Source organism: Rattus norvegicus, chromosome 20 (genome assembly GCF_036323735.1).
Source record: "Rattus norvegicus strain BN/NHsdMcwi chromosome 20, GRCr8, whole genome shotgun sequence".
Classification (NCBI taxonomy): Eukaryota; Metazoa; Chordata; class Mammalia; order Rodentia; family Muridae; genus Rattus; species Rattus norvegicus.
Genome location: NC_086038.1, coordinates 31,339,461 through 31,362,409, shown reverse-complemented (window position 1 = coordinate 31,362,409; position 22,949 = coordinate 31,339,461). Strand labels below are relative to the sequence as shown.

The window sequence follows — 22,949 nt, the reverse complement described above, 5'->3', positions numbered from 1 at the left end:
GAAAAAAACACATTGTATTGGTACAGATACAGGCAGGTGGGTCTGTGGAATAGAATTGAAGACCCAGAAATAAACCCACTCACCTATAATCTTTGACAAAGAAGCCAAAACCATCCAGTGGGAAAAAAAAAAGATAGCATTTTCAACAAATGGTGCTGGTTCAACTGACAGTCTACATGCAAAAGAAAGCAAATTGATCCATTTTTATCTCCTTGTGCAAAGCTCTAGTCTAAGTGAATCAAGGACCACTTGATTAAAGCCAGATAAACTGAAACTAATAGAAGAGAACGTGTGAAAGAACCTCAAGCACAATGGCAATGGGGAAAATTTCCTGAAGAAAACACCAGTGGCTCATGCTCTCAGATAACTGATAAATGGGACCTTGTAAAATTGCAAAGGTTCTGTAAGACAAAAGACACTGTCAATACATTCAGTAGAGGGCTAGTATCCAAAATGTACAAAGACCCCAAGAAGTTAGACTACAGAGAACCAAATAACCCTATTATGGGGTACAGAGCTAAACAAAGAATTCTCAGCTGAGGAATATTGAATGGCTGAGAAGCACTTAAAGAAATGTTCATCATCCTTAGTCAACGGGGAAATGCAAATCAAAACAACCCTGAGATCCCACCTCAAGCCAGTCAGAATGGCTAAGATCAAAAACTCAGACAGCAGATGCTGGCGAGGATGTGGAGAAAGAGGAACACTCCTCCATTGTTGGTGGGATTGCAACCTGGTACAACCACTCTGGAAATCAGTCTGGAGGTTCCTCAGATAATTGGACACAGTATTACCTGAGGATCCAGCTATATGTGGTAACTCCTGGGCATACACCCAAGAGAGGTTCCAAAATATAACAAGGATACATGCTCCACTACGTTTATAGCAGTGGGGGTGGGGAGGGAGGTTAGGACCAGGTATTGGAAGGGACTGGAGAGAGAAGTACAGAGAATCAGAAAATTGAATAGAAATGTAGCAGAGGGGCATGAGGACTGGGGTAGCCACTAGAAATTCCCATACCCCAGGGAAGCAAGAGGCTCCCAGGAGCCAATGTAAATGACTTTTCTCAAAATATGGAACAAAGGGGAGAGACAACCTGTAGAGATCACTTCCAGTAGCTAGGCACAACCCCCACTTGAGGGATGGGGCCACCCACGTATCTTAAAATCTTTAACCCAGAAGTGTTCCTATCCAAAGGAAAGACGGGGACAAAAAAAAAAAAAATGGAACAGAGACTGAAGGAAAGGCCATCCAGAGATCACCCCACCTAGGGATCCATCCCATCTGCAGACAGGAAACGCCCACACTATTGCTGGTGCCACGAAGTGCTTGCTGACAGGAGCCTTGTTATGGCTGTTCCCTGAGTGGTTCTACCAGCCCCTGACCAATATAGATGCAGATACGCACAGCCAAGATCCCAACCAAAGTAAGAGCTAGGCAAAGAACTGAGGGAGCCAGAGGGGATTGCAACCCCACAAGACAAACAGTATCAACTGGACCACCCAGAACTCCCAGAGACTAAATCACCAACCCAAGAATATACAAAGAGGAAGCCAGGACTCCAGATACATATGTAGCAGAGGATAAGAAATGCTCCAGTGTAGGTGGATGCTAGAGTGGTGAGGCAGGAGAGGGTGAGTGAGTGGAGGAGCGCTCTCATAGAGGCAAATGGGAGCGGGTAGAAGGGGAATGGGATGGGAGGTTGTGGAGGGGTAACCAGGAAGGGGGACATCATTTAAAATGTAAATGAATAAAATGATTAATAAAAAATAAAAGCAATCCTTATTTTAATTTTTAATACAGAAAAAGAAAAGAAAAAATGCCCTCACCAGAAGGACCCATGGACAAGCTTGTGACACATTGAGCAGTTTCTTGGTTAAGGATTAAAGTGTGTGAGGTGGGTTGTGGGATGATGTCATTATGCAGGAGAAGGCAGGTACAAGATACAACGAGGCCTGTCCTTGGACGAGAAGGAAGGATGGGCGGGAGAAAAGTTTGAGGGAGGAGGCGGAGATTGGAACGGAAGAGACTGGAAGAAGCCGCAGAGAGTACATGGAGGCAGATGTTAAGATTCCTCTCTGCACATTTACAGGTTGTTAGGAATATTCTTTTTTTTTTTTTAAAGATTTATTTATTTATTATATATAAGTACACTGTAGCTGTCTTCAGATACACCAGAAGAGGGCATCAGATCTCTTTACAGATGGTTGTGAGCCACCATGTGGTTGCTGGGAATTGAACTCATGACCTCTGGAAGAGCAGTCGGGTGCTCTTTTAACCGCTGAGCCATCTCTCCAGCCCAAAGACTGTGGGACTTTTTTTTTTTTTTTTTGTTCTTTTTTTTTCGGAGCTGGGGACTGAACCCAGGGCCTTGAGCTTCCTAGGTAAGCGCTCTACCACTGAGCTAAATCCCCAGTAGGAATATTCTTAAGGGATGGATGTGTACAGGGTTTTGTGTATCTAGATGAGCAAACTATATGTTATCTAGGTGGGCAATTATATCTTATCAATTGGATCAGAGGTTATTGTGTTGTGTGTTCTTTCATGTGGCGATTTAATTGAGTTCAAGAGAGTTTGTGGTGACTGGAGACGCTGGGCTGCCATGGAATTGGTATGTGTATGTCTGGCATGGTGGCAACCTGCCTTGGGAACTAGATGGGCAGAGAGATTGTTTTGGGGCTCAGAGAGTCGCCATCGGCAGTGTGATAAGGGTTGGAGCCAAGTAGATAAGACGCTTTGCTGACTGAGATGAAAATATCAAACTATCATGTGGCCCTACGGTGCGAGATCTAGTGTGGAATAAAAGAAACCATTTTTATAATTTTACTGTAACAGTGGGTCCCAGCCTATTGTGGATGGTGCCACCCCTGGGTAGGTGGTCTTTGGTCATACAAGAAAGCAAATTGAGCAAGCCACAAGGAGCCCTAAGCAGGACTCCACGGTTTATGCTTCTGTTTCTGCCTCTGACTTCCATCAGTAAAGGAATGTGACCCAAGAGTTGTACGCCAAAATAAACATTTTTCCTTAAAATGCTTTTGTTCGTCCGTCCCCCCCCCACAGCAATTGAAACCCTCATAAAATCTCACCACTCCCTTGTTTCCTTAGAAATAGTCAGCCATGGGCCAAGAAAAAGTTTTTAAAAATCTCCTTCCCACTACCCTTTCCTAGAAACCTCTAAGGGACTCCCATTCTGGCCCAAGGACCTGCTCAAAGGAGAGGGACCAGATGGAGATTTCCAATTTGGGCTCTGTTTCAGCCCAATGTTTGGTTGTGGGTCTCTGCATCTGCTCCCATCAGCTGCCAGAGGATGCCTCTCAGATGATGATTGGGCGTGGCACCGATCTGCGAGTATAGCAGACTATCGTTAGAATTTTTTTTTCTTCTTTTTTAAATCCTAGGTCCCTGGGCTATCCAGCATGTGGTTCCTGGTCCTCCGGGCAGTTTCGGAAATGTGCTCCCTATAGTGGCCTCGGCCTGAACTTAGACCAGTCATTGGTTGGCCACTCCTTCGAGTTCTGTGCCACCCTTTGCTCCAGCACATCTTGTAGGTAGCAGGTTTTGTAGCTGGATTCATATTCCTGTCCTCTACTGGGAGCCTTGCCTGCTTACAGAAGATGGCCAGTTCACCTTTCTTCATTAACTAATCCTGTGTTGGAGGAAAAGATGAGTCCACGCGGGAAGCTTGTGATGGAGGAAATCTGGAAGTAGAGTTTTAGTCACCCCTTGTTTAGACATTCCACAAAGTTCTATTTTCTGAACATTTTTTTACCTCTGGAGAAGTGACTTTGTTGTTGTTGTTGTTGTTGTTGGCCTCGCAGCTAATTGGTGACTACTAATGTGCTCATCTTCTAGCTTGAAATGTTCTGTAAGAATACCTTCACTCTTCCAATGACTTCTAAATTTTTTAATTTTCCTTTCGTAGAATGCAAAGCAAAAATATGTATTTGCTCCATATACCACGTTCAACGACACCCCATCATTTAAAAATATTATTCTTGTCAGGTTATATCATCCTCATATTTAAATACTCCAGTAGTTCCTCATAGGTCAGTCCCCCAGAGAAGGAGAAAGAGACTGTTACACAGGATAAGCAACTTTCTAACATTGACAAAGGAACGTGCCTTAATTAACCCGCAGAGCATAATTTAGAGCCCAGACACTGTGTAAACAGGAATGCGCGTTTGCCGCAGGATCAGGCGTATAAATGTACTCAGAACCGAGTTACGGTTTTAGCAAATCTGGAGTGGAAAATGCGACCGGAGGATGGGAGCGGCGGCGGTGCTCTGACGCGCTAGCGAAAGTTGCAAAAATCCCTCGCAAGTCCCAGAATGCATCGCAACTCAGATCTGCTGCGGAGCATGCTGGGATCTCTCCCCTCCCGGGCCAGTGAGGAAGAGCTGTTGTGACTGCGGTACTGCGGAGGGCTCTCGGCGGCCCGCGACAAGGCTGAGTCCCGGGAGGTCTGGCCCGTGGCAATTAGGCGGGCGGTGTGGGGCGCGCTTGCGGGCGGTGTCTGGTTCCCGCGGTGGGGGAGAGCGGCGGTCCACGCGTGGATCCGGGTCTGCAGGCCGCCTCCGGGGGACTGCAGGTCCGTTTCCCTGCGCCGCACCGGTGCGACGTTGGCGCAGAACTTTGTCAGATTCGGACCTTGCCGCCTTCGCCATCCGGTACCCAGGATAGCCCTTCAAAGGTCCTCCCTCACTTGCAGCGTATCCTTTATCTCCGGTGCCCCAGTCCTTGGAAGAAACGAAACTGAGTATCAAGAGAACTTCCTTCTAGAAACAAACTTATTTTTACTTGTCTGACGAGAAACCAGAAAAAGGGAAATGCAGAGATATTTTGTAAAGCGAATTTAGATGAAGGGAATAGTTGCCCTCGTTTTTCTTTTCTATTAGTAAAATACGTGACAGCCAGGTGATAGTCTAGGGGGAAGGTCCGGGTTTGTGATTACAAGGTTTTATTTTGTTTCCGCATCTGCTTATAAGTAGTCCATATCCCATTAGCCCATCAAATCTACAGTCTCATAACTCGTTTGATAGTGAACTTCAGAGGAATGAGGTGTTAGCTAACATAATGAACCCAGCGTCTATAACCCAGTGTCCTAGACTCTGGCAATAAGTGCTGTTTTCCTACAACACTTTGAGCTTTTACCTTTGGGCCTTCCATCATTATCTGGCTATAGTGATCTGTCTGATCCAGGGTTTTACACATTTAAAGCTCTGAAGTGAACTAAGGTGCATTTACCCTCCTCCTCATACAACATACAAGTAGTTGATCAGCAGTAGACTTCTGTTTTACTTTATCTTACGTGGACAACTTATAAATAGACTTTTTTTTCCCTACTCCTTGGATAAATACCTTGCATTACTATTTTTGAGATGGAGTCTCACTGTGAAACCCTGAATAGTTTGGAATTCAGCTGTCAATCAGGCTGGCCCCCAACTCCCAGAGATCCACCTGGCCTCTGCCACAGGAGTGCTGAGATTAGAAGGATGCATCACCATGCCTTGTTGAAATGTTTTCCACAAACATTTTATTCTTACCTCTGAGATCTTGACATTCAGGCACAGGTTCAATATCCTTTATCGAGAAAGTTTAGGAATCCAATGCTAAACATGAAGTTTGCTTGTGTCATGTGTAGCTTTTATTTTAATATATATTTATCTGTTTGTATTTATATTTTCAGGGTGCCTGTGTTTCACAGATCCACTGGTGACATGTCACATTTTGGAGTATATGGAGTTTAGATTTTTGGATCAGGAATGCTTAACCTGTAGTTAGGCTTTCTAAGGACTTATAAATAAGCGTATGTATTTAAGGAATGATAAGTTCATTGAATAGTTCTTTCCTGAAGCTAATCTAACCCTAAATATTCCACGGAAGAGTCCCAAATCCTTTTATGAAATGTGCTTTTCTTCAGCTCTGACTTCCAAACTTAGAGTTTTGTTTTACTTCCGTTCTAGGTCCATGCCCCACCATGCTTTCCTGTGACATCTGTGGTGAAACTGTAACCTCAGAACCAGATAGGAAGGCTCACCTAATTGTTCACATGGAAAATGAAATTATCTGTCCGTTTTGCAAGCTGTCGGGTATAAATTACAATGAAATGTGTTTTCATATTGAAACCGCTCATTTTGAACAGACTACGCCAGAAAAAAGCTTCGAGACGCTAGCCGCAGTGCAATATGAAAATTCAGACCTCGGTAATACCAAGCTGCACAGTACAGTGGAAGTTACCTCAGGCATCCATTCAGCTTGTGCATCGAACTTTCCAAAGGAGTCGTCCGAAAGCCTTTCTAAAGATAGGACTTTAAAACAAGAAGCTTTTTATACAGAGAGCGTAGCTGAATCTAGAAAGTACCAGAAAAGCAGAGAAAAGCAGTCCGGATTGTCTGAGGCCCAAGGATCAATTTATGAAACAACATACAGTCCCCCCGAATGTCCGTTCTGTGGGAGAATTGAGAGGTACAGTCAAGATATGGAAATTCATGTGAAAACAAAGCATGCCAGCCTTCTAGAAAGTCCGTTAGAAGGTAAGGCGCTCAATTTATTTAAACTGTTACAAAAGCGGCAGTCTCAGCTTAATATGCGATGTCCGAAGAGTTGGCTTCCTCTCTGCTACAAGTGAGCTTTTAAGATTCAATTTCCGTTCACACTACTTTTCATTTGCCATCATTGCAATATAAAATTAAATGATAAGGATTTTGATGCAGTTAGAAAATGCTTTAGCTAAACTGAGAGCAGTCTTGGAAACTGTCTAGTTTCTGGAGAGCATTTGTACTCACACTAGCCTAGGACATCTCGATTGCCCTAGACTCTGGGTTTGTGTTAATGGGGTATAGTTTACACTCCGTGCTGTTTGAGATGAGACTTATTTTAGAGCTGGAGATGGAGATGTGGTCTATCTTGGTTCATGTTTCATGAGTCTCTGCAAAATGGGCTCCGTTTTCTTAGCGATCGGTACCCACCACCTGGATCCTGTTGGCGTTCACATCTCTTTCCAGGGGTTATTTTCCATCTCGTAGTTTTGTGGGTTTTATGAAACTGGTGGAATTCTCACTTACAACTGTAATAATTTTGTGTATTTTTCCTTTCAGCTCTTTCAGTTTTGATTTTATTTTTGTGTGCGCGCGAGTGTTGCCTTGCTTACACACTCACATATGTAGTACATTATGTGCTCATGTGACTGCTCCCCAGAGGGGCCAGAACCAGAAGTGATTCTGGGTTCTCTGCGGGAGCAGCAGGTACTCTTAACCGCTGAGCCATCTCAGCAGCTTCTTGTGTCTTGAGACTGTTGTTGGCTACCTAGGGTGAGGATATTAAGTCATTTTCTTATTGTTAAGCATTGGGGGGCTTCATGTATTTTGGATATAAGGGTTTGTTACTTGTTTCCATACAGGGCCTCTCAATGTAGCCTTGGCTGGCCTGGAACTCCCTATGCAGACCAGGATAGCTTCAAACTCAACCAGGTTCACCTGCCTCCGCCTCCGGAGTGCTGCTGTTAAGATGTGTGCCACCACACACGTCTAGATGTAAGTCTCTTATCAGATAGGTACTTTGAAAATATTTTCTCCCTGTTGTATGTATGACGTGTGTATTTATTTTAACTATTTTTCTTACAAAGTAAACATTTTAATTTTAATGTTTATTTTCATTTCTTTCTTATAGATCTTTTATGGTTGTATTTGAAAACTCACTGCCAGTTTCTAAAAGTTTTTAAGAGTTTTGTATTCTGCACTTAGAACTATGACTTCTTTGAATTAATTTTTGAAAAAAAAATTTGCAAATAGCCTTGGAAAAGGCCTAAAGTCAGTGTGTATTCTTTTTATATACATTTCCATTGTTATCAATAATTTTAGTTGATTCCCTCTATTGCAATGTGTATGGTTTTTGTATTTTTTCTTTTGTGCATTCTTATGTTTATATTTTTTTATATCTGCCTCCATGTATCTGTTGACATATCTTATTCAATTGCTTTGAACATACATTTTCAATAGTAATCCTTGACTTAGGTGGTTATCCAATACTATTGCATACCCTTTTATTTTTGTAGGGTTTAAATTTGATTTGTCTTTCTTTTCTATATATCGCCTACAGTGGCCATTTTTCCTTTGAAGTCATAAAGTATCAACTTACATTCTTCTACAGATTGTGATGTTCGGGTTCTGTATATGTTGTGTGCAGTGTATATCGTGAGAATTTGGAATGTAACTGTATCTGTAGGAGTCGGGTTTCAGGCCTCCCAGCTCCTATTTACTCAGATATTCCTTACGAATTTGCTATTTTTATTATTTCCGTAGGCATTCTCATTGTATTCTATTTTAAATTCTAGTTTTATTTTATTTATTTTTATTGGATTTTTTAAAAATTTACATTTCAAGTGTTATCCCCTTTCCCTGTTTCCCAACCATGAACCCCCTATCTCATTCCCCCTCCCCTCCCCCTTCTTCTATGCCGGTATCCCCCCCCCAACCACTGCCCCTTCCCAAGCTAACATTCCCCCTACACTGGGGGTTCCAGCCTTGGCAGGACCAAGGGCTTCTCCTCCCATTGGTGCCCAACAAGCCCATCCTCTGCTACATATGCAGCTGGAGCCATCCCTGGGAGCTCTGGTTGGTATTTTGTCTACAGAAGCAGAAAAGTAATTTTATTCATTTTGAAGAATTAGACCTTAACCCATTGCACCTCACTCACATCACTGTATACTGTGTTTTATTACCAAAACCCTCAGTCTCCCAGATTAGCTATCACCATCCAGTGTTCTCATCCTCCAAGGCTGGCATAAGCACCAACCATGTCCAAACAATATTGTGAAGTTAGTACAAATACCAACCTCAAAGCTGCTTATTTCTATTTTGCATCTGTTGTATTTTTACACATACATGGAGGTCAGGGGTGACACTGGGAGTTGCCTTCGTCGCAGTATGGGTTCCATACATCAAGCTCAGGTCATCAGGCTAATGACAAGCACCTTTGTCTACTCACCACTCTCACCGGCCCCAGAGATGTAGCTTTTAAGTTCAATGATAAAGAGCTTTTATTTTAAAACAAGGGTAGAAAGTAGTAGAAAGACGTCGTGTTTGGTTTATTTATTGAGTCAGGGTCTCAGTATAGCCTTGGCTGACCTGCAGATTGATATGGGACCAGGCTTACTTTACCTCACAGGAATCTGATTGTCTTTGCCTCCTCATGCCATGATTAGAAGAAGTGTGTGCCACTATGCTTGGTGATGTGTTTAATGCTAACTACAGAAACATTTTACTCATAAAGTTGATAGTCCTTGGCATGGGGCGAAAAGTCTAAAAATCTAGCAAATTAAACTATCTTACCTTTGTTTCTAATACAGACTGTCATCAACCACTCTATGACTGTCCCATGTGTGGGCTTGTCTGTACAAATTATCACATTCTCCAAGAACATGTGGACTTGCATTTAGAAGAAAGCAGCTTTCAACAAGGTATGTTTATGTCTAAAATTATATCACTTTCTGCTTCTTAGAATACACATCTCTTAGGTTAACCATGAATAAAGTCATGCAATTTAAAAGTAAATCCGTCCTTTAGATAATTCTCATGTGGCTGCACTGCTTTCCTTGTGAAGTGTGACCTATGGAGACAGCATCCAAGCAAGGGTTATATATCCTGGGTATTGCTCCGACGTGTGAGGGGATCCTCGTTTAACACAGTACTTTTTAAGCTATGTGCCTTCTAAAGTTTTCATTGACAAGTCGAGGCTGGTTTTTCATTGGTTTAAAGTAACGAAGTTAGCATTTAGCCAGCAAAACTTTTGAAATAAGAAGCTGCCAAGTTTAAAAACTGAATGTATGTGGACCTTGAGACTGTAATGTGACAAAATGATTCCTGGGGAGATTCAACACACACATCTAAGATAAGGAACCCACAATAGACCAAAGTACTGGTGTTACCAAAATCCACTTTGGTGAACTGATGAGTTTTATTTGCATCAATTACAGGAGTATGGGTGAGGGGTTACTCAGAGACATCATATCTCCACGGCCCACTCAGTCATGGGGGATAGCTCACAAAACCTGGGAAACCTGGAGCGTACTGCACAGCCTGCAATCGCCTCCGGTGGTTGAAGAGTGAGGTGGTTAGAGAGTGTTCTTTCCAAGGGCTCGGTTGGTCTAAATCTCTTCTAGGCAACAGGCTTGTCTGAGAGTCCTTGTAGCTTGGCTCCCTTCTTACTCTAACAGGAAGAAGCCTAGTAAATCTAGCAAGTTTCAGGGACTTCCAAAGCTTTTTTTTGTTGTTGCTGTTGTTTTTTTGTTTATTCCTATTAAAAGAGCTACTGTGCAGGATGAAATGTTTCAATCTCAGAGAAATTGTTTCACAATAGTAATTTAAAAATCTCAATGTGTTTCCACTTGGTTGTCTCCTAAAATAATCAGTGTAATAATGACTTTTTCTTCTGTTTTCTCTCTTTACATTGCATGTGTGTCTAAGTACTTGTGAGTGGGTATGTGCCTGTGTGGACACCCGACCTGCGATGTCATCCTCAGGAAGGCCGTACAACTCCTTTAAGATGAGTTTCTTAGTATCTTGGAACACACCAGTTAAGCTCCCAAGTTTGCTTCTATCTCCACCTCCCTAATAATGCTGGAGTTACAATCATGGACAACCATACACACATGTTTCACATGATTCTGGGCACTGAGCTTAGGTCCTTATGTCTGTGAGGCAAGCTCTTCCTGACCGAGCTATCTCCTGAGCCTGCTGTCTGTCTCTTTAAATAATATTAAATACTTCATATAGAGCTCTCGAAGGTATAGGGTCTTGTATGAGTCTCCTAGGGCCACTGAAAAATAAAGTGACCTCTAAGAGAAGTTGTTTATATTTTTATTACTCTGTCAGTATTTGGGAGTATGTAGACAGCTCCTGGTAAAGTAGGAGATTTTAGCGTTCGATGATTTACCACCAATAACCGTGATCTCTATGCATCATGTACCTGCTTTGCTCATTACCACAAGAGGAAAATTAGTAGAATATTCTTTTTTTTCTTTTTCTTTTTTTTTCTTTTTTTCGGAGCTGGGGACCGAACCAAGGGCCTTGCACTCGCTAGGCAAGCGCTCTACCACTGAGCTAAATCCCCAACCCCAAATTAGTAGAATATTGATGGAAGATTATTTCACGTCAGTGGTCTTCTGCTGTCTACCCCAGTTGGCATGCCACTGTCGTTGTTTAGGGTTCCTGTTGCTGTAATAAAACACTACCAACAAGAGTAACCTGGGCAGGAAAGGGTTTATTTTATCCAAACATTTCCAGTTCACCACTGAGGGAATTCAGGGAAGGGACTCAAGGCAGGAACCTGTAGGCAGGAGCTGATGCAAAGGCCATGAAGTGCTGCTGAGTGGCTTGTTTTGCCCTGACTTGTTCAGACTCCTTTCTTAGAGCACCCAGGGATATCAGCCCAGGGGTGGCATCACCTACAAGGACTGGGCCTTCCAACACCAGTCACTACAGAACGCACTACAGACTTGCCTGCACTCGGTCTTTCTTTACTGTTGTATTGTTTTTTGAGATGGAGTCTCACTATGTAGCTCTGGCTAAGTGTAAACTCTAGCTTGTGTCAAGTTGACCTAAAACTAGCCAGCACAGCTATCTTCCTTTGAGTAAGATTGTAAGAGGATGCTGTGGAAGGGGTAATTTTTTCAAAGCAGAATGTCTGATAATTCTTACTTTAGGGATAGGCTTTGTATTGTATTCTATAAACCAATGAAACAGTCTCAGGGCATGCTAAAAATCAGTTGTGCAGTACATGCCCAAGAGTGGAAACTAGAACCAGTGGGAAGGTGTAAAATGGGTTAATCAACAGGTGTGTGCATTGTACTGTCTCTGAATTGAGGAGTACCTAGAAGACTCCTAACTGTTTCTTCTGGGTGTATCTCTGAGGATGTTTTCAGAATAACTGATGGGTGCGTTGGCAAACAGAATGAAGAAGATGTGCATTCAGCGTGGGCAAGTAGTGTCCAGTGTCGCTAGTACTATAGGTGGACCAGGAAAGCCGAAGCAGTGGCAGAATCACTTTGGCTCCTCCTTCTGGATGGGGCTTTCTTTCCCTGCAGCTGCTCCCTGGGTGCAGCTGCTCCCTGGGTTATACTCCAGGATGTCTGACTTTTGGATGCTGGAACTCTGATAATCCCTACCAGAAATTTTGAGCCTTTGACCTCACACTGGGATATCTGATTTTGCCAAACTGGTTCTGGCACTTTCAACTTTCACTACTGGTTTCTCTGTGTCTCAGGCTATCAAGAACTTTTCATTTGTATCATTATGTGATCTATTCCCGTATGATTCGTGATATTTAATAAGGTTTTCTATATCTTTCTGTCTGTCTGTCTCTGTGTGTGTGTGTACATACACACACACGCCTGTGTGTGGTGTTTTCTTATCTTGCCCTCAGTCCTGTTACTGGAGGACCCTGACCAGTAAAGAATTTAGGAAACAAGACTCAATACATTACAATACAATACAAGCCATTGACTAAAGAATCTGAGTTTCAGTGGGAGAGAGGAAGCATGGCATTATGCTATAAAATTATTCAGCTTGTTCGGGTAAAAACTGTAATGTAATGAAACAGTTGGAGGTTGTGAATATATATTTTATATTATTTATTACTTTTTTCTTTCCATTAGTTGTGTTCAGAGATATCAATGATAAGGGTCTTTCAACCGCTCACCCTTTGTTTTTCTCCCTAAAGGTGTTAGGATGTTCACAATTGCTAGTTAATGAGAAATGCTTGTTAGAGCCTAAGCACTGACTCATTCGGGTTGTCCCTCTCCAATAGGCATGGACAGAGTCCAGTGTTCTAGTGACAGAGAATTAGCTCACCAGCTTCAGCAAGAAGAAGAGAGAAAGAGGAAATCTGAAGAATCAAGACAAGAAAGGGAAGAGTTTCAGAAATTGCAGGTACAAAGATTAGTAACAGTTTTATTGAGTAGAGTTCTTATAAGTATCGTTGTCAGATGTCTAACAAGGTTTAGAAATAATGGCTCTGCCATTAAAAGCTAAGATTCACAGTCAAAAAGACTTGTACTAGTCTGTCCATGTTTTGTAAAAAATATTTTTGTGTACCTTATAGTGTATTGGGGGAAAAACATTTAAAAGTAGTTATTTTTTGAAGCTGGAGAGATGGCTCAGTGGTTAAGACTGCTGTGGCCTAGGACCTGAGCTCATTTTCTAGCCCCTACTTCAGGCATCTTTTAACTGCTTGGAATTTAGCTCCAGGCAGCCCCATTCTTACTTGTCACCTGTCGCGCCCACCTCGGCCAAGGCCAAGGACGGTCTGATTCTTCTCAATAGCCTTTATTGCAGGACCACCTCTTTGCTGATACAGGGACCTCGAGCGGCAAAAGCGCTCGCCTTATATACACAACAGGCTGGGGCTATGCTAATTGTCTTTCAGGGATTGGCGGAGCACGAATCACCCCACTATCACCCCTGCTACTTGTCCTCCAGGGATTGGCGGAGAATGAATCACCTCACTAGCATGGCACCGCCCCCTCATTAGCATATTACCGGCCAACTGACGCCAGGTGCAAAACCTGCGCATGCGCAGTACTGTTGTTCATCACTGGAGGGCGCCCTACAGTTACCCACACAGCCACATGCTCATGCATGTATGTACACACACACACACACACACACACACACACACACACACACACACACACACACACACACACCCTTGTGCACAGTAAAAATAAAAAAATAAAGCGGTGCCCCATGCCTTTAATCCTAGCACTAGAGAGACAGAGGAAGATGAATCTCTTGAGTTTGAGACGAACCTGGGGCACATTACAAAGAAACAAAAAAACCCTAAAACAGTGTTCAGACATTAGAATAATCATTTCAGATAAATTATGTAAAAGTCTTTATAGGAAATTCACAGGGTTTTGTTGTTTGTTTTTCCTTATTTTCTGTCTTTAAATGAAGAAGAAAAATGAAAGTGTTTCGTGATTTTTCCCTGGATTAGACAACTGTTAGGTAGAGAAGTGTGCCTGTCAGGCTATGCAATGGTGAAGCTGTGCAAATGTCGGCTGACATGAAGGTGGGGCGCTATACTGAGAAGCTGTTTCCTTAAAGGTCGTGTGTCTCTCTCTCCTTAGTCCTAAGTGCCTTTAAAGAACACAGTGAAGACATTTTGTATTTTAGTGGATGTTCAGAGTTTAGTAGTTTATGATTTTTGAGGGCGCATTTTCCTTATGTGAATGTAGTATCTATTGGACTAAAGTTGCAGCATGTGGGGGATTTTAATGCTTTAAAAATGTTAATGTTTCTCCCTTTCCATTTCTAATTTGTGAACTACAGTTATTTGTACTGACAATACTTGTAGAGTTCTTTTTTTTTTTTGGTTCTTTTTTTCGGAGCTGGGGACCGAACCCAGGGCCTTGCGCTTCCTAGGTAAGCGCTCTACCACTGAGCTAAATCCCCAGCCCCTGTAGAGTTCTTAATGTCATTTGTATGTGTTAACAGGATAAGCCATAAAGGGTTTATGAGCAGATCTAAAAATGTTTCCAGATTTATATTTGCCTGAAAGCCTTTAGTATTGTGTATTATACATACAATTTTCTTTTTTTTTTCCCAGACATTTTACACATGACTGTTTTTCCTTGAAATATATTTTGGAAGATCTAATTTAGGATTCCCCCGCCCCTCATAATTGTGTGTGTGTGTGTGTGTGTGTGTGTGTGTGTGTGTGTGTGTTTTATCATTCGTATTAGTTTTTTACAGTACTGTGATCCTACTTGTCTACAGAAACAACTTAAGGGAGGAAATTTTTATTTGGACTCACAATTTCAGGCCATCATAGTGGGAACCACATGGAGAGGCCATTCACATCACAGTGGAGCAAACAGGAAGCCAATGGTATAACAGGAATTGGGCCTGCTCTTTACTGGCCTCTTTTTACCAGGAAAGCACAACTTCCTACAGGTTCTACAAAAGCCTCCCAAAATAGCACCTTGGTCTGAGACACAGGTATTCAAAACAGGGCCTGTGGTTTCATGTTTAAAACGCAACACCGTAAAAATATACAAGGCCTTTTGGATATCAACAATACAGAAAGTCCCTAACATTTAAAAAGTTTGTTATTGTGTTAGATACTTGTAGCTGTGATCAAACAAATACCTGACAAGAAGCAACATAAAGTGGAGAGTGTTCATCTGGCTTACAGTTTGAGGGGATACAATCTGTCACAGTGAGGAAGGCATGGCAGGAGGATTAGGAGGTAGCTGGGTTTTCTGCATCCACAGTTAAGGAAGCAATAAAATGATTTAGAGGTCTCAGTGCACTTTGCCCTTTCTATTCAGTCTGGAAGACTAGTCCATGGGATTGTGCAATACATATTCAAACTAGGTTTCCCATTTCAATTAACCAAATCTATAAGCTCTCTCATATTCATCTCTCAAGGGTTGTTTCCATGGTGACTTTTATTTTATCTATTACTTCTGTGCATTTGTGTGCATTTCTTTTCCAATGTCATAGAGCACATGTGGAAATCGGAGAACAGCATTGGGGAATCAGTTCTGCCCTTCTACTATGGGTTTCAGAGATTTGATTCAATATTGAACCATTCCACTAGCTCTTCAAGCTTATTGAAAATCCCATCAAGTTGACAGTCAAAATGTACTATTGCAACTCTATTTGTTACCTTGACACCCAAACACATCACATTTTTTTTTAAAAAATGTATATACTTGTTTTATGCATGTAAGTACATGACTTCAAATGATCTCATGGTCTTTAGTACAGTACTGTTCGAAAGTGTAAGGTCAGAGTCTTAGTGAGGTTTAACCTACCTCCTATCTGTTAGCCTGTATAACATTACAGAACACACTTTGTTCTTCTACTATACGATGGTGCAGAGTGGGTGTTCTGCTTCCAAGAGGAAGAGTGATGATACAGCAAAAGAAATATCAGGCCAGTGTAAAGGCACAGTGCAGCAGAACAAGCACCAAACCCAGTAGCTCCGTGTTAGGCATCTGGGACTTGCGATGGAATCACTGGACTCCAGAGGGCTTGGGTAGTCCTGCCTCTCCTGCTCTACTGCCTGTAGTTCAAATAGCCTTCTTTGGGGCCATTTTCACTCTACACCTACTTTCCTCAGTAGACAGCCTATGGCTCTGTCATCGCCAGCATCCTAGGATCTCTCTTACAAACTTCTGCTTTACCTTCACAGCTTTACTCTCTGACCTCTCCGGGCCTCCTTGCTGGGACACTGCCGTGGGAGGACTCTGCACACTCATGGCCTCAGTGGCTCTCTAGAGCCATAGTGCAAAACCCAGTGAATCCTGCATCAACATTCAAGTTCTGCTACTATCTGGAGATAGAGCCTTGCCCCTTGGACCACAGTTGTAATTAACCTAGTGTGTCAACCATGGGGAAACACTTTCCTATATGATAGGGTTTTTTGTTTGTTTGTTTTTGTTTGTTTTTAGAGAACCCTTCAGTGGCAGTCTCAGTTTCCTGCCACGCCCCTCCCGCGCCCCTCCCCCGCCCCCTTATTTTAGATGGAGCCTTTAGTGGATAGAATAAAGGTTCCTTTGATCTCAGTGCACAGTGCCCATTTCCCTGTTAATGTGCTTATTTCTTTTACAGTTATCTTAATATTCTATTGCTGTGAAGAGATACCACACCAAGGTAACTCTTACAAAGGAAGCATCTAAGGGCTTGCTTACAGTTTCAGAGAGTTAGTTCCTTCTCACCGTGGTGGAGTGTGTGGAGACGTGGTGCTAGGAGCAGGAGCTGGGAACCCACCTTGCCTCTGACACCCGCTGAGCCAAGCTGCCACTGTTACATTCTTCCTGGTATTCTCATCTCTCCACTCTTTTGTCCATCCTCCCACCCCCATAAGCCATGCTCACAATATTCAAGGGCTTTTTGAGCTTTAAGTTTGAAACATCCACAATCCTCCTCATAAACCAGTTCCAGAGGCCTAAGAGTCCATGGTCAGTAGAGGCCCACTCCTTGGTAAGCGTTCTTACACATTGTTGATTAAATAACTGACCAGAGGCACCTTAAAGGAAGAGGGTATGGTTGTGCCTGCCCACATTGTGTTCATAGCCAGGAAACAGGGAGGGATGAACTTCTGTATCCTTTCCACTCACCCCATGGGATAGTGCCATATTTAGGGTGGATTTCCTCTCTCTGTTAACCCAGTCTAGACACAGACTCACAGACATGCCCAAAAATTTGTTTTCAGTGTGATTTTAAAATCATTTCAACTTGGTAATGGAGATTAACCATGATAATGATGTCACCCTGTAAGTTGTTTAGGTCTCAGGAAGTTTATCCGTAAAGGCGGTTGATGTTTGAGTCTCCGTCCATTTTGCAGAAACACAGCTCATTTATGACATAGCATGCTTGAGTAGTGAGTGAACTAAGTAGGCCTTACTGAAGCAGCGTTGGGACAAATAGCAAGTTCCCATAAGTTCTTTTGAAACCATCAGTATCTTTGGGATTTTACTTTTCTTAATACCTTAACAAAAAGCTGGGTCTTTCATTTTTGTACTATAAGGAAAGCAACTAATTCTATATAAGGGTTACAGAAGCTTAAAGAAATATCTAATTATTAAGTTATGGATGTATATTTTAATTTTCATTAACTCTTTACAGTTACTTGTGTGAAAAAATCCAAAAACCAGAATATTTCAACATACATTTCCAAAAAATGAGAGTTATAAGTTTCCACGTGGTCGAAGTACAGGGACGTAAAGATAAGATACTTGTTTTATGTTCACAGCGGCAGTACGGCTTAGATAATTCTGGAGGATACAAACAACAGCAGCTGCGACACATGGAGCTAGAAGTAACGAGGGGACGAATGCATCCATCTGAGTTCCACAGCAGAAAAGCTGACATGTTGGAATCAATCGCTGTTGGTATTGATGATGGAAAAACAAAAACTTCTGGTGAGTGCTTAAAAATTCAAGTCACAGTTTTAATATTGCATGTACCGCTGGAGGAATAAAACCACTGGAATTTGCTGCATTTTCAGTCAACAGTTTATATAATTTGAGGTGAAATTGTATGTTCACATATTGTTTACAAAACATTTTAAAACTTCTAAACTTCTATTTTTATAGTAAATAATTCACTTAAAATAATTTGTCTTCAATTGTATTAACTCACAACAATGGGAAATGAACCTTTTGAATTTTACATTTTATTAGCATATATTAATTCTATATAATAATGTTTCAATATGATATTTTTATACATGTATGTAATATATTTTGGTCATATTCACCACCACCCCACTACCCTCTTTTGTCCCTCAACTTCTGCTGCTCCCTTTTCCTCTTCCCAGCTAGTACCCACCATTACCCCTTGATGCCATCGCAGCCATAGTTCCACATTTTTTTGTTTGTTTGGGTTTATTTGGTTTGGGTTAAGGGTTGCTTAAAAGAACATGAATGAAAGGTATTTACAGGAGCATGGGTTACAAAACATGTTTCTTCACACCCAGTCCCCAGTAACCATGAACTTTCTATAGCTTCTATGGAAGGGGAAGGATCTTATTAGTTCTCATTTAATCACTGTTTAGTGCCTGTAAATCCACAGAGATGGGTGAGTCCTTGTGAATACCCCTATCTCTGTGACAAAGTGTTTCTAGCTTAGTGCATTGTCACCACTGCTGCGTTTGAATGCCAGCAGCCATGCCATGCCTAGAAGACAGCATTGCACATTTTATCTCTTCCTCGGGTTCTGCTGTTTAACAACGCCCTCTTCCTTGCTATTTCCTGACCCTGGAGGGATTAATGCGGACAACTCATTTAGGGCTGATTATCAAATGGTCATTTAATCTCACTCACTTCTCTGAGTAGTTACCGACACTCACTATCAAAAGAATCTTCTCTGATGAAAATGTACAATAGTACTGCTCGATGGATTTAAATATAACATTTAGAAGACAGTTTAGTAGGCGTATCGTGTCCATTTGGTGACACTATAGTAGCTTTCCTGTGGGGCCCATGCATTACCCACCCAGGGGGATTTGACCATATTTACATTCCCAGACAAGACTTCCCTCTTACAGAGACCTCCTCAATCTAGGCAGAAAGTGCTTGGTTACGCCACGGCAATCACGCCGCTAAACGTTTAGCTTCAATTATTGGTTAACTGAATACAATACAGAAACATGAGCTGCATGAATTTTCCATCTATTAAAGCCACATTAAAGAAAATAAAAATTAGCATAAAATTGCAGAAGCGTTTTCATTTACAGTGAATTATGTGTTGATAAATTCATTGTAAGTTGAAAATATTACAAGTTGAAATTGCATTTTATACACATACACATACACACACACACACACACACACACACACACACACACACACACTACTGAACATCGCAAGATGTCCTTCCTAATGTGGTGACTGACTGTAAGCACTGAAGAACTTCCTACATACCTGTCCATAGCGCAGTAACGCTTCACTAGTCAAAGTATGGTTTCTGCTGAACGTATTGCTTTGGCAGTAAAATTTATCAAACTCTTATTGAACTGTCAGCAGTCTAAATCTCATCTAATAATTTAAACGCAGTGTCTAAAGTTGGCGGTATCAAGAGTAGTTATGTTCCCCTCACAAGAACTATTAATTGGAGTATTTTATATTCTTTGTATAATCTTACAAATCTGTTATTATTTTAAACTTTACAGGACATTTCAACTGGAAACACTACAATTGAAATGTTCAATAGCCTCATGTATATAATGGCCACCCCATTACTTATTTTATTTTGAATTCTAAAAGCTTTATACACAGTGTTTCTTCAGGCCCAAGTGAACATTTGGAGTACTTGACACTCAGAGTGTATTTAATATTCTTAGGACTTGCATGGTTGGCCAGCTATAGAACTAGCCATTATTAATAATCAGATCTAACTTATTCAAGATGGTATGCCATTTTTTTCTGGTTATTGTTTTATTTGTTTGCTTGTCTTGTTTTTTTCCAACTATGTTTTTGTATCTCTGTTAGGGTAATAATACAGTTTATGTGGAAACAGTTGGATTCTTATGACTAGATCTTTTTTTTTTTTTTAAGCTATGATCGTACAGGGATGGAAAGGTGGCTAAGTGGTTTAAAGCACTCGTTGCTCTTGGAGGGAGCCCAGGTTTAATTCCCAGCACCCACCTGGTAGCTCACTACAGTCTGTAACTCCAGATCCAAGGTATAAATGAATATTTAATCGTATAAATACACACACACTTTTTTTTTTAGCGACATGATCTTTTGTAGATTAAGCTGGTCTTAAACTCACAGAGATCTGCATACCTCTGCCTCTCAAGTGCTATGTTTTAAAGCCATGCACTACTATACCAGACCTGTGCATGGTATCTTTAGATTAAAGTTTTAAATTTGAATTTATTTTCTAAACATCTCATGTTTTTTGGAGGGAACTTTGAAACCTGGTAGCACAGGTTGACCTGGAATTGATTGGTTAGCCCTCGCTGTCTTCAGAGTCTCAGCAGACCTCTGCCGCAGCCTTATGTCTATAAGCCACCACACACAGCAGACCTCTCGATTTTTGTCTTTATTGTGTGTGTTTTGGATGGAAGGGTTTTTTTCAAAGATCACAAATGTGCATTTCTTGGTGATTCCTTAGTATGCTGTTTTAGATTTTCACCTGTGTATATGTGTGCCCTGTTTACACGCTTGATGCCCACGGAGGCCAGACTTGGGCATCAGATACTGTAGAGCTGGACTTAGAGCTGGACTTAGAGTTCTTTTTAACCGCTGAGTGTGTTCTGGGACTAGAACCTGGGTCCCCGTGTTTTTATTTTTAATTTACCTGATTTCTTTGTTTATGGGGTCAGAGCAGGGCTGAGATTGGAAGGAAAGAAGGGATCAGGGTTTTGTCCTTATTTATAACAGTGTCATATTTGTATGCATTTACACATGACTAGTATAGTTTTTTTTTTCTGACACCATTAATTAAGTTTGTTCTCCTTCTGCAGAGGTATCTGATGCCCTAGAGTTTGTGTCGGTTTTGAGCTGCCCAGTATGGAACTGAACTCATGTCCTTTGCAAAAGTAGCCAATGTCTCTTTCTGCTGAGCCATCTCACCAGCTATGTGGCAAAGATGTTAATGTTTTTGCTAATTATACAGGTGTCTATTAGGATATCCACATAACACCCCTTTTTATATTTATAGCCTTGTATTTTAAACAGTAACATATAATTTAACAATAGGTAGCTTATTTAGAAAACATCTAAGGAAATTTAGGAATTAAAAATACTTCTAAGAAAAACTTTCTTTAATGTAGTTGTGTTATTGCTAAGATGAAGGTTGCCAGGAAATGAGGTTTCCTGCCTTACATGTAACATGGCAGAGTCTACTCAAATACATACCACTTACAGGGTTCCCTGTCCTTACACGACTGTCTTAAGTCTTGATCTCATCCAAGTTGACATTCGTCGTTCTGTTCCCAGGTGCTTGATCTGTGTGTGAACTTAGACTCTCAATGTCACTTCAGGAACAAGTCGTTTCCATTGCTCCTTTTCTCCCATGTGGACCTTACTTGGTTTTTTCTTAATTTACAACTAATTTCTGCTTTTTATGGTAATGGATATGTCCATAGTTATTGGTTACATGTTTGTTTTTTGTCTTTTATCTGTCTCCCTAAAGACATATTTTTTTTATTTCATTCAAATAAAATACATATAATGACTTTTCTTTGTTCGTGCCACATACTATGAGAAAGCATGAACTACATAACAGACATCACTTCACTGACGTGGGTAGCTTCAGAGTTTTTAAAAAAAACAAAAACCGGGGCTGGGGATTTAGCTCAGTGGTAGAGCACTTACCTAGGAAACGCAAGGCCCTGGGTTCGGTCCCCAGCTCAGAAAAAAAGAACCAAAAGGAAAAAAAAAAAAAGAAAACAAAAACCCTCTACTGTCCTCGTATGACAAAATGTGACTAGATAAGTAAGGGACATAAAAACACATTAAGTGCAGTGTCTATTCTTGATAGTCAGAAAAAGGTAGTTAACGATGATGTTTGTTCTTAAATGATTCTTAGGATTCTAAATTGAAGAATATTATAAAAGGAAGAATCATATGAAACTTGTCTTAACCAAATTCTAGCATTTAGTCCAGTGCCATTTTCCAGGGATGTTGCCACATTTATGTTTTTATGGCTTAGAACTCACTATCCTGTTATGTATACAAAGTGTAATACTGACATTAAGTTAAAGCCCATAGGCATAATTTGGTTTTTGGCTCACAAACAATTTTCTGTCAAGAAGCATGCTGAAAGGTCAGGTGGAGGCCACATTGCAATAGGCTGTAGAGTAACATGAAGCCCTGTGGGCTGTCAGGAGCTACTGTCCTTCAGGTGGAAGCAGGCTGACGGAGACTGAGCAAGCTCTAGCAGTGTGTGGAAGAGCTGGAGAGACAAAAGAGTATCGTTCTGCAAGCTGACTTGTGTGTCAGGATTTGCAGTTGAAGGGCTAAAGACGGAGAAAGCTTCAATGCAGGGGGTACTATTTTAGCGTAGGAAACTTGGGTTGTGGGGACAGTGTATGAGTTAAGATTGTAGCAGTGAGAGGTAAATTAAAGCTGAGTCACGAAGGTTTTTCTTTGGTCCTTGAGGCCAGTGTTAGATATATAAAAAGCCATTTAATGATGACAAGTCAATGTCTAATTTCTAATGTCCGATTTCTAATGAAGTGTTTCGAATCTTCTATTTTAGGAATTATTGAAGCCCTCCACAGGTATTATCAGAACATTGCCACAGATGTAAGGTGTGTGTGGCTGTCTACAGTGGTGGATCACTTTCATTCATCTTTTGGGGACAAAGGTTGGGGTTGCGGTTATAGAAATTTCCAGATGCTGCTTTCATCATTACTGCAGAATGAAGTGTACAGTGACTGCTTGAAAGGTACGTAAAGCACTCTTGCTATCTGAGTTCACGATATGCAGA

The 22,949-nt window shown here is 41.3% G+C and overlaps 1 protein-coding gene across 7 annotated transcripts in view; it reads left to right on the top strand.

Moving 5' to 3' along the window:
* Positions 1–4,321: 4,321 nt before the first annotated feature.
* Positions 4,322–22,949, top strand: part of Zup1 (zinc finger containing ubiquitin peptidase 1) — a 30,150-nt gene continuing 11,522 nt past the window's right edge. The window contains exons 1-6 of one of the 7 annotated variants that reach the window (XM_039098591.2): positions 4,324–4,460; positions 5,964–6,533; positions 9,347–9,457; positions 12,805–12,926; positions 17,761–17,929; positions 20,066–22,752. In XM_039098591.2, coding sequence (XP_038954519.1) covers positions 5,978–6,533; positions 9,347–9,457; positions 12,805–12,926; positions 17,761–17,929; positions 20,066–20,097 — 990 coding nt within the window. In that variant the 5' untranslated portion in view covers positions 4,324–4,460; positions 5,964–5,977 and the 3' untranslated portion in view covers positions 20,098–22,752. Of the gene's footprint in view, positions 4,461–5,963; positions 6,534–7,399; positions 7,533–9,346; positions 9,458–10,463; positions 12,927–16,197; positions 16,640–16,671; positions 16,826–17,760; positions 17,930–20,065; positions 22,908–22,949 lie in introns of those variants that run through there. The other 6 variants (XR_010060650.1, NM_001008308.1, XM_039098589.2 and 3 more) reach the window with 6 other exon arrangements.